Genomic DNA, 12,052 nt, shown 5'->3' on the forward strand with positions numbered 1-12,052 from the left:
ATGATGCTAAAATCCTCTGTACTGGCTTGATGTAAAAATTAAAGCAAAATAGCAAAATATTATCAAAACTGCAGCAAAAGCTTCTTTGCTAAAAATAATATTTTTACTTACCAAGAAACGCTCCCAAGAGAAACGAGTATGGCATCAAGACAACGTCTCTGTGAAGAGACTTTCTGAAACTCCTGTTCTCTGCTGACAAGAACCTGGCTTGAATTAATTCATTCATCAAACAAAACCATGCCTCATGATCAGACTTGCGAAAATGAAAGCACAGCGGGATAAATTTTCAAAAGGAAAAAGACTTCCTACTGTTGGAAGGTTCTTAGGCACAGAGCTGGAGCTTCAGAGGTCAATTAATTGATGTTAATTAACCTGTAAATAGTTTTTTTCACAAAGGAAATAGAACTCTCCTGTGGAAGCATGAGTTTTTCAAGGACATTTGGAACTAAACTGAGTAGAAAATGCCTCATTTCAAGCATCCAGCCCCACCTCTGGGGACAAAATGGCCTAATGTTTCTGTTCTTCAGAAGAGCCCTACTTGATAGGAGAAAGTTGGAAGCATGACGTGGTCTTGAATCACATGTTTGTACCAGGAAAATTCTCAGCTCACCGTGTGGCTGCACACACAGGAAAAGAGTGTGGTAACGTGATCAAGAACGTGGGCTTGGGACACAGAGGACCTGGGTTCAAATCCCAGTGCAAGAGTTACTGGCACGTGTACCCAGCACAGCAGAGACCACGGGTACGCTCACCACACTGACTCCCTTCCAGGCAGAGCCTCTAGGGACCAAGTGACCAGATTCTGGCAAATGGCAGGTAGCAGAAGTGATCTAAGACACGTCCAGGCACGCTCTCGGAACATCACACAGACCCTCCAGATCCCTGAGTTGCCACCGGGAGACCAAATGCCTTCATCAGACTATGACAAGGTGGAAATGAGGCTTTCCTTGGATGTCAGGAGATTTGGGAATTGGTGTGTTCCTGCAGTACAGTTCCATGTCACCCTAATATTCTTGACCAAGTTACCACATTCTCCATGTCCTAGATTTCTCACCTATGAAATCAGTATAATTGAGTATTTAACCCAGAGATTGTTCTAAGAGCAGCACTGGAAAGCACTTAGCACAGCCCGGCATATGGTTAATCCTGAGTGTTGCTGCTGCTGTTGTTCAGTTGCTAAGTCACGTATGACTCTTTGTGACCCCATGGACTGTAGCATGTCAGGCTCCTCTGTAACACTGAATAAACACTAGCTATTCGTGTGTGCATACATCTGTGTGTGTCTGCATGTGTGTGTGTACTATAGTGGAAAGAAGTGGAGAGTGAGTTTTCTGGTGGACCAGTGGTTAAGACCCCATGCTTCCCAAAGGGGGCACAGGTTCGATCCCTGGTCAGGGAACTAAGATCCCACATGCTCCAAGGTCCGGCCAAATTAAATTAAATTTTTTAAAAAGCAGATGGAGAGGGAGATGCTAAAAGGGGGAAGAGCAGTTGTTCCCATAGGACATGAGAACTGATCGAGTAGGAACGTGCCTAAGAGAACTGCAGGAACAAGTCAGGTAGCAGCTGAGCAAAGACAGAGTTAAGTACCAGAGTTCCTAGATCCCTTCTACCTCTGCTTGGGATGTTCTAGAGCAGGAGGAAGAATGGAGGCTCTGAGGGAAGGAATCCCACGGGAACCCAGCTCTGGGAAAGGCCAGTGAAGGAGCTGCTGGGAGTCAGGGAGGCCCTGATAGAAGCAGGATGGCTGAGAGACCAAGCCAATGTGAAGCCACCTCTGGATAAAGTAGAAGATGGCAGAGATTCTATGCCATTCAAGAACCTCAGAAATCAGCACCAGGTAAACACCAGTGGAGATTATTTAAAGTAGCTTAAACTATGATTCTAACATATAGACACTCCTTTATAAAAACTAGACAATTGCAAGGACCTACTGTATAGCACAGGGAACTATGCTCAATATTTTACAATAATCCATAAGAGAAAATAATCTGAAAAAGAATATATATATACTTATAAAAAGAATATATATATATGACTGAATCACTATACCATACACCGGAAACTAATACAACATTGTCAATAAACTATAATTCAATTTAAAAACTAGAGTGGTTTGCCATCCCCTCCTCCAGTGGACCACGTTTTGTCAGAACTCTTCACTATGACCCGTCCGACTTGGGTAGCCCTGCACAGGCTACACACTGAGTTCTGCAAGCCCCTCACCATGACAAGGCGGTAGTGATGCACTCAATATGCCAGCAAATTCGGAAAACTCAGCAGTGGCCACCGGACTGGAAAAGGTCAGTTTTCATTCCAATCCCAAATAACAGCAGTGCCAAAGGATGTTCAAACTACCGTACAACTGCACTCATCTCACATGCTTAGCAAGGTCATGCTCAAAATCCTTCAAGCTAGGCTTCAGCAGTACATGCAAGCTGAGTTTAGAAAAGGCAGAGGAACCAGAGATCAAATTGACAACATCTGCTGGATCATAGAAAAAGCAAGAGAATTCCAGAAAAATATCTACTTCTGCTTCATGGACTATGCTAAAGCCTTTGACTGTGTGGATCACAACAAACTGTGGAAATTTCTTCACGAGATGGGACTCCCAGACCACCTTACCTGCCTCCTGAGAAACCTGTATGCAGGTCAAGAAGCAACAGTTAGTTAGAACCAGACATGGACCAATGGACTGGTTCAAAATTGGGAAAGGAGTACATCAAGGCTGTATATTGTAACCCTGCTTATTTAACTTATATACAGACTAGATGAAGCACAAGCTGGAATCAAGATTGCCAGGAGGAATGTCAACAATCTCAGATATGCAAATGATACCACTCTAATGGCAAAAAGTTAAGAACTAAAGAACCTCTTGTTGAGGGTATAAGAGGAGAATGAAAAAGCTGGCTTAAAACTCAACATTCAAAAAATGAAGTTTATGGCATCTGGTCCCATCACGTCATGGCAAATAGAAGGGGAGAAAGTGGAAACAGTGACAGATTTTATTTTCTTGGGCTCCAAAATCACTGCAGAAGACTGAGCGCCAAAGAAATGATGCTTTAGCATTGTAGTGCTGGAGAAGACTCTTGACAGTCCCTTGGACAGCAAGGAGATCAAACCAGTCAGTCCTAATGGAATTGAGCCCTGAATATTCATTGGAAGGACCTATGCTAAAGCTGAAGCTCCAATACTGTGGCCATCTGATGGGAAGAGCCAACTCACTGGAAAAGATCCCAATGCTGGGAAAGGCTGAAAAGGAGGAGGGAGGTACAGAATGAGACGGTTAGATAGCATCACCAAGTCAATGGACATGAATTTGAGCAAACTCCTGGAGACAGCAAAGGACAGGGGAGCCTGGCGTGCTGCAGTCCATGGGGTAGCAAAGAATCGGACATGACTTAGTAACTGAACAACAACAACAATGATTTTTAAAAATCCCTCAGAGGGAAAAGACAGACTACAAACTTGGAGAAAACATGTGCAATCCATACAACTGACGAATGATGAAAACAAAAAAGAAACAACTTTTGCAAGCCAACAAGAAGAGTAAACACACACACACACACAAATTTGAGTGAGAGATAGGAAAACAAGTAATAAACACAGGAAGAGGACCTCAGCATCGTTAGTAAACCACAAAGTGCAGAAACCACAATGAAACACCTTTTCTACACCCATTCATTGTGCACAAATTAAAACTTCTGACCCTACACAGTACTGTAGAGGACCTGAATCTATAAGAGCACTTATGCATTTCACGTGAGAGTATATATGGGTGTCACCACTTTGGAAAACAGTCTGGCATGATCTCCTACAATTAATCAAGCGTATTTTCCAGTAATTCCACTCCTAGGTTCAACCTCAAACAACCCCTGGCACATATTCCAGAGAAAATACACGAGAATGTGCTTACTGGTAAAACATGTAAATGTTTATGCAAGCATGCATACTCAGTCGTATCCAACTCTTTGTGAGCCCATGGACCATAGCCCTCCAGGCTCCTCTGTCCATGGGATTTTCCAGGCAAGAACACTGGAATGGGTTGCCATTTCCTATTTCAGGGGATCTTTCCAGTCCAGGGATCAAACCCATGTCTCCTATATCTCCTGCATTGGCAGGCGGATTTTTTACCACCGTGCCACCTCAGAAGCCATGTAAATATTAAGATCATATAAAAAGGAAGACAAAGGAAGGATCAACTCAAGATTCAGGGTTAACTGGATGGGGAATAGAGACTGAGAGACGGGCTGGTGAGGAGACTATATAGTTAGTTATCAGGTCTAACTTCTGGTTATAGTGGTGGTTCCAACACTGATTACTGTATATTGAAATAGCTAAGTAAATAGATAAAAGTATGCAATGGATAAGAAGAGAGAGTATCACAAACCCAGCATTATGGTCATACCAATTCTGTGCACCTGCGTTCTTTGAAAATAAAAAGTCTCCTCTGAGAACAGACTTGGATTAAAAAAAAAAAAAAAAAAAACATCAAACAGAAATCATTTCAGTTCAAACAGTGACAAGCTCCACCTATCAGTTCTGATTGAGACTATGTACAGAAGGATTTTGATTCATCCTAGCATCACTTATAACAGAGAAATTCAAACTCTCTTAAAGACTCATCAATAGAGGAATGGTTTAAAACATCAGGCCACGTTCATACCCTTTCATTAATTCACCCCATCAACACATTGTCTGAGCGTTCAGGACTCGTCAGACACAGTGGGACACGATGTAGAACAGAAATAATTCAGGTTGTGCGCTCATGGGATTGATTCAGGTGGGGAGACAGGCAGAAATCAAAGAATCACACGTGCACTCATCCACTGCAAACAGGGGAGGGCTGTGAAGGAAAGGAACACCCAGCTACAAAAGAGGAAAAGGGAAGGAGACCTAGATTGAAGCATTCATGTGAGACTTCCTAAGGAAAGGGGGTATTTAATGAGATCCAAAATAGAAACCTGGCAAAAGGGAGGCAGCAGGGAGAGCTGTCCAGGCACAAAGAAGCGGACGAGGTCCTGCAGCAGCTCGAGTACCCAGGGAGATGAAAGCCAAGGTGGCTGGTCCCTGAGAAAGGGGAGCAGCGGGGTGAGATGGGGCTGGCAAGGTGGGTGAGCAACAGATCACAGAGAAGAATGAGGCAGAGGACTCTGGCCTTCATCCCAAGAGCCCCGGGAAGAAGGGGATTAAGTCAAAAGCAACAACATCAGATCAGATATGCAGTGGAAAATAATCACCCAGGAGAACGGAGTCTGGGTCAGGGAACTGACATAATGAGAACCAGGGCTCACTTCTGCGTGGTTGCTTTGGCTCCATGGACAAGCGCAGACAGAGATAATGTGAGAGGTTATCTCAGTCACACAGACAAGGGGCAAAGGCAGTGACAATGGAGCAGTGGCGATGGGGCTGCAGAGAGGGGGTTGATTTGAGAAGTCTTTAGGGGGAAAGATGGAGAACACTCGGAGGCAGGAAGAGCAGGAGGTGGGGGGGGCACCCAGGGTGACTTGTAGAGGTCTGGCTCGTAGAAACAGATGGAACACCGGAAGCTGAGCTGTGTGGAGCTGGGGATACGATGAGCTCAGCTTTGGAATGACTGAGCTTACGGTGGCCTGGAACATACGCGCAGAGACAGCAAATAGGCAGCAGTTTGGCCTGGACATACAGTGTTAGGAAACATGTGACGGAATTATTCAAATGAATAAGGTAGCTCTCTATACTGACATGGAAGTATACTTATGATCGACTGGTAAACACTGAAAAAAGTCAGCTGTAGAGCAGGATGTATATTATAACCGCTTTTTTAACATACAGAAAGATAATCATTTGATCTGCAAGGGAAATACCCATACTCATACATAGATACACACACACACAAACACTGGTCTGGAAAACAAACCAAACTATTAACCTACACTTATGACCTTATAAAGTGTAAGCTGGGATAGATGAGTGAAGAACTTTTACTTCTTTGTTTATGAATTTCTGCATTGACAGACCTTACACTGAGCAGTTAATCACCCTAACTCCCACTTCACTCCACCCGTCTCTCCATCCCCAGCCCTTGCTGCTGCTGCTGCTGCTAAGTTGCTTCAGTCGTGTCTGAATCTGTGTGACCCCATAGACGGCAGCCCACCAGGCTCCCCCGTCCCTGGAATTCTCAAGGCAAGAACACTGGAGTGGGTTGCCATTTCCTTTTCCAATGCATGAAAGTGAAAAGTGAAAGTGAAGTCGCTCAGTTGTGTCCGACTCTTAGCGACCCCGTGCACTGCAGCCTTCCAGGCTCCTCTGTCCATGGGATTTTCCAGGCAAGAGCACTGGAGTGGGGTGCCATTGCCTTCCCCAGCCCTTACATCACCCTGAATCCCTGCCCAGTGGCAGAGATTGGCAAGAGGATGAGGTGGAAAGGGGAAGATGATGTCAGTTTTACACATTACTGATGCTAAAAAAAGAATAATGTGGTGTTTGCTTTTAAGCTGCATAGAAACAGTTATATCAAAATGTTCACCGGTAAAATGCCATTTCCTGCTCCTTCAGGGTTTATAACCGATTTGGCTGAGCGGTAAGTCAATAAGATGACTGCAAGAGAACAGAAGTCTGTGGACACACCGTCCAGTGCACTTTCTTAAGAGTCACACTTTGTGTTCTGAGATGCGAAAGTCTCATGCAGAGTCGATGACTCCCCCATACTAACCAGGGAGTATTAAAGACTTGCCCAGTTCTGCAGGATGGTGTTCCAGGAACTTGGACTAAAACATACATGGACAACAGGAAACTAAACAAATGAGAGGACTGGGTGGCATTACCTACCCACCTGCATAGTTTAGCCTAAATTCTTCTTAAGGAACTTAGCAAAATCAGCCAGCACAGCGCCAGCCCACACTCAGAACATATTTGAAGAATTGTCTTTGAAATATCCAGGCCTCTATTCGACCAGGAATATCATTGTCCCAAAATAGAAATGGTAGATGCTAAGAGAGAAGCATCCTAATGTCAGAAAAACAGCCAAGGGACACGATGTTTATCCCCAAGGCAACTTCCTTCCTCCATTCCCAATGACATAAAGCTGGACTGATGGAACTAAATGAGACCTGGGAGGCACCTGTCCAACAGCTGGAAAACGTATTGCCTGACCATTGTTAATTAATAAGTGTCTGTTCTACAGAGAGACACACAGTCACTCTGAACTATGGAAACCTTACCAGCAAGGCAGACACAGGTGAAGTTGCCACCATCTTGCTTTTCCTTTGCATCAACACAGCTGGCATTGTTCTGGCAGGGTTTCTTCTGGCAGGCATCAAATTCTTCACAGAAAGTACCCGTGTATTGATCATCACAGTTACAGGAAAATGTTGCCTAAAACACAAACATACAGTATATTTTACCTGAGCCCTCTAAAATGTGTGTGTTAGCTGTGAAACTCAAAGTTCAAACATACCTCTCATTTTTATAGTTATACCAACACTGAGTATTTTTATCATATCACTTATACCATGATCTGTCTAAAATCAAAGCTTTCAGAGGAATAGTCTATTTCTTTACAGTTCCATTTCAAACATGTCTCTTCATTGATATGTATCCCAAATGATTCTTAATCTTCCTAAACCAGAAATGGAAATAGTAATTATTTTAGGCAAAAAAACAAAGTTTTGCTGACCTGATATGGAAATGACAATTTTGCTAGAGCAGATATATTGTGCTACAGCCATTAAATGAGATGTCACTCCAAATAAAAGCCTTCAGCACAGATAGCATGTGAGACACATCATTACCAAATGTGTTACCATGCCCGCCTTTCTGGAGCACTGAGAGAATTTACCGAATCACCCTGGAAATTAGCTTCAATGTACAACCACGTAGATGAACTGAGTGTAAGGGAAAATCATAAGAACCATTTCATTTGGTTTGTTATACTAGTAAAGGACCGTAACTCAGACCCAGCGAACTGAATTTTAATATCTATTTACTTATCTATTTGGCTGTATTGGGTCTTATTTGCAGCACACAGGGTCTTTCCTGGGGGTGTGTGGGCTTAGCTGCTCTGCTGCCTGTGGAATCTTAGTTCCCCCTCCTTAAGCACTGAACCACCAGGGAAGTCCCCAAGAGAACTGAATTTGATTGGACGCTTCATTTCTGAGGCAGTTGGATAATCTCAATAAACTGAGCCTTCCTGCTCTCTTCCTAATGCTGGCCTGAGGGTGATGTGTCTAAAACAGACACAGATCTGGGTTCGAAGCCTATGTAGATGGGACTGCAGATTCTCACGAAGAATAGAAGGGAGCAGGCAAAGGAGAATGGTATAAATAAAGTTTACTGCTTAAAAAAATCAAAACAAAATTGGGGAGAATGGATACATATATATGTATGGCTGAAGCCCTTCACTGTTCCCCTAAAACTACCACAACATTGTTAACTGGCTATACCCCAATTCAAAATAAAAAGTTCAAAGTTTGAAAAAAAAAAACCCAGCCCAAAGCACCTTTTCCAGCTTTCTCCAAGCCTCACAACATCAGGCAAGTGTTTCAAAGCCCCTCCCACAGCCACTCCCAGCCCCGCCTCCCTCTGTAGTGGAGGAGGGGCCTAGGTGTGGAGGGGGGAGGGGGAGGGGGGTTGGAGGGGGTGGTCCCTTGATCTTATAGAGACTCTCAGGATCTCACCCAATACCCACCTCACCACCAAGCACTACACCACATTTTCTGTCCTAAAAAACAGAAAGTTTTCTCTTTCTTCTCTTTTTGTCTCTTAATCAAGTTTTCTCTTTCTTGTCCATCTCTTGATTAATTTACTCCTGAATGTTTAGGTTTCTTTGTAGTTATTACCAGTGAGATTCTTTCCTCATCCTTTTCTTGTAATTCCCATCATATCAGCGAGGGATTACCACCAATGAATAAATGTGAGTGCCTGTCTTTGCCTTGACTCTCGGAGTCAGAGGGTTCAGTTGATTCAGGTCAAAAGTTTCAGTTGATTCTCTTGGGTTTACTAGATAAAACAACCTCCCTCCCCAAAAGAAGGGATCAGATCAGATCAGATCAGTCGCTAAGTCGTATCCGACTCTTTGCGACCCCATGAATCGCAGCACGCCAGACCTCCTTGTCCATCACCAACTCCCAGAGTTCACTCAGACTCACGTCCATCGAGTCAGTGATGCCATCCAGCCATCTCATCCTCTGTCGTCCCCTTCTCCTCTTGCCCCCATTCCCTCCCAGCATCAGAGTCTTTTCCAATGAGTCAACTCTTCGCATGAGGTGGCCAAAGTACTGGACTTTCAGCTTTGGCATCATTCCTTCCAAAGAAATCCCAGGGCTGATCTCCTTCAGAATGGACTGGTTGGATCTCTTTGCAGTCCAAGGGACTCTCAAGAGTCTTCTCCAACACCACAGTTCAAAAGCATCAATTCTTCGGCACTCAGCCTTCTTCACAGTCCAACTCTCACATCCATACATGACCACAGGAAAAACCATAGCCTTGACTAGATGAACCTTTGTTGGCAAAGTAATGTCTCTGCTTTTGAATATGCTATCTAGGTTGGTCATAACTTTCCTTCCAAGGAGTAAGTGTCTTTTAATTTCATGGCTGCAGTCACCATCTGCATTGATTTTGGAGCCCCCAAAAATAAAGTCTGACACTGTTTCCACTGTTTCCCCATCTATTTGCCATGAAGTGGTGGGACCAGATGCCATGATCTTCATTTTCTGAATGTTTAGCTTTAAGCCAACTTTTTCACTCTCCTCTTTCACTTTGATCAAGAGGCTTTCGAGTTCCTCTTCACTTTCTGCCATAAGGGTGGTGTCATCTGCATATCTGAGGTTATTGATATTTCTCCTGGCAATCTTAATTCCAGCTTGTGTTTCTTCCAGTCCAGTGTTTCTCATGATGTACTCTGCATATAAGTTAAATAAACAGGGTGACAATATACAGCCTTGACATACTCCTTTTCCTATTTGGAACCAGTCTGTTGTTCCATGTCCAGTTCTAACTGTTGCTTCCTGACCTGCATACAAATTTCTCAAGAGGCAGATCAGGTGGTCTGGTATTCCCATCTCCTTCAGAATTTTCCACAGTTTATTGTGATCCACACAGTCAAAGGCTTTGGCATAGTCAATAAAGCAGAAATAGATGTTTTTCTGGAACTCTCTTGCTTTTTCCATGATCCAGCGGATATTGGCAATTTGATCTCTGGTTCCTCTGCCTTTTCTAAAACCAGCTTGGACATCAGGAAGTTCACGGTTCACATATTGCTGAAGCCTGGCTTGGAGAATTTTGAGCATCACTTTACTAGCGTGTGAGATGAGTGCAATTGTGCAATAGTTTGAGCATTCTTTGACATTGCCTTTCTTTGGGATTGGAATGAAAACTGACCTTTTCCAGTCCTGTGGCTACTGCTGAGTTTTCCTAATTTGCTGGCATATTGAGTGCAGCACTTTCACAGCATCATCTTTCAGGATTTGAAATAGCTCAGCTAGAATTCCATCACCTCCACTAGCTTTGTTTGTAGTGATGCTTTCTAAGGCCCTCTTGACTTCACATACCATCGTGATTATCTGGGTTGTGAAGATCTTTTTTGTACAGTTCTTCTGTGTATTCTTGCCATCTCTTCTTAATATCTTCTGCTTCTGTTAGGTCCATACCATTTCTGTCCTTTATCAAGCCCATCTTTGCATGAAATGTTCCTTTGGTATCTCTGATTTTCTTGAAGAGATCCCTAGTCTTTCCCATTCTGTTGTTTTCCTCTATTTCTTTGCATTGATCGCTGAGGAAGGCTTTCTTATCTCTTCTTGCTGTTCTTTGGAATTCTGCATTCAGATGCTTATATCTTTCCTTTTCTCCTTTGCTTTTCGCTTCTCTTGTTTTCACAGTTATTTGTAAGGCCTCCCCAGACAGCCATTTTGCTTTTTTGCATTTCTTTTCCATGGGGATGGTCTTGATCCCTGTCTCCTGTACAATGTCACGAACCTCATTCCATAGTTCATCAGGCACTCTATCTATCAGATCTAGGCCCTTAAATCTATTTCTCACTTCCACTGTATAATCATAAGGGATTTGATTTAGGTCATACCTGAATGGTCTAGTGGTTTTCTCTACTTTCTTCAATTTCAGTCTGAATTTGGCAATAAAGAGTTTATGGTCTGAGCCACAGTCAGCTCCTGGTCTTGTTTTTGTTGACTGTATAGAGCTTCTCCATTTTTGGCTGCAAAGAATATAATCAATCTGATTTCAGTGTTGACCATCTGGTGATGTCCACATATAGAGTCTTCTCTTGTGTTGTTGGAAGAGGGTGATTGTTATGACCAGTGCATTTTCTTGGCAAAACTCTATTAGTCTCTGCCCTGCTTCATTCTGTATTCCAAGGCCAAATTTGCCTGTTACTCCAGGAAGAACATTTGCAAATCATGATAATGTTGCCTTCTCTAGTCCTCATGGCTACATTGGTGCAGACCCAGAATAATTTTGATTTCAAAGGGAAATTTACAGAATTCACTGTAAGTAGAACACTAAGTAGAACACTTGGAATGACAATCAAATTTTATCAAATGCCATTTTAGCTTCTTGGAGTAGAAAGAGCAGCCACTCCAGTATTTTTGCCTGGAAAATTCCGTGGACAGAGGAGCCTGGTGGGCTATATAGTCCATGGCATCACAAAGAGTTGAACACGACTGACCACACACACACATCTTAGCTTCTATTTTTAAAAATCAACTTTTTATCTCTAACCTATCAGTATATGAACTGAATGTTTAAATTCCCTACTACTGACTCCTTATATTCCTAGAAGAAAAGTCCACAGAGGTCCTTAAGTCAAACTGTTTTATGGCTGAATTCTTCTTGTATTTTTATTCTCCTTGTATTTTATGACTGCATTCTACTTATATTTCTGTGACTTTCACCTAACAGGCCCTATCCCCATAGACCCCTTTTCTAAGAAAAACTGTCCCTTGCCTGGTGAGATCATAGTTTACACCATAAAAGTGAAAGTGAAAGTGAAAGTCACTAAACTCGACTCAGAGAGTCAAGTCTGACTCTTTGCGACCCCATGGACTATAGAGTTTATGGA

At 43.0% G+C, this 12,052-nt stretch overlaps 1 protein-coding gene across 1 annotated transcript in view; it reads right to left on the reverse strand.

Moving 5' to 3' along the window:
• DNER (delta/notch like EGF repeat containing) overlaps positions 1–12,052 on the reverse strand; it is a 393,179-nt gene that overhangs the window by 149,939 nt on the left and 231,188 nt on the right. The window contains exon 6 of the mRNA XM_070773355.1: positions 7,203–7,356. Within this exon, the coding sequence (XP_070629456.1) occupies positions 7,203–7,356 (154 nt within the window). The remainder of the gene's footprint in view (positions 1–7,202; positions 7,357–12,052) is intronic.

This window comes from Bos indicus, chromosome 2 (genome assembly GCF_029378745.1).
Source record: "Bos indicus isolate NIAB-ARS_2022 breed Sahiwal x Tharparkar chromosome 2, NIAB-ARS_B.indTharparkar_mat_pri_1.0, whole genome shotgun sequence".
Lineage (NCBI taxonomy): Eukaryota > Metazoa > Chordata > Mammalia > Artiodactyla > Bovidae > Bos > Bos indicus.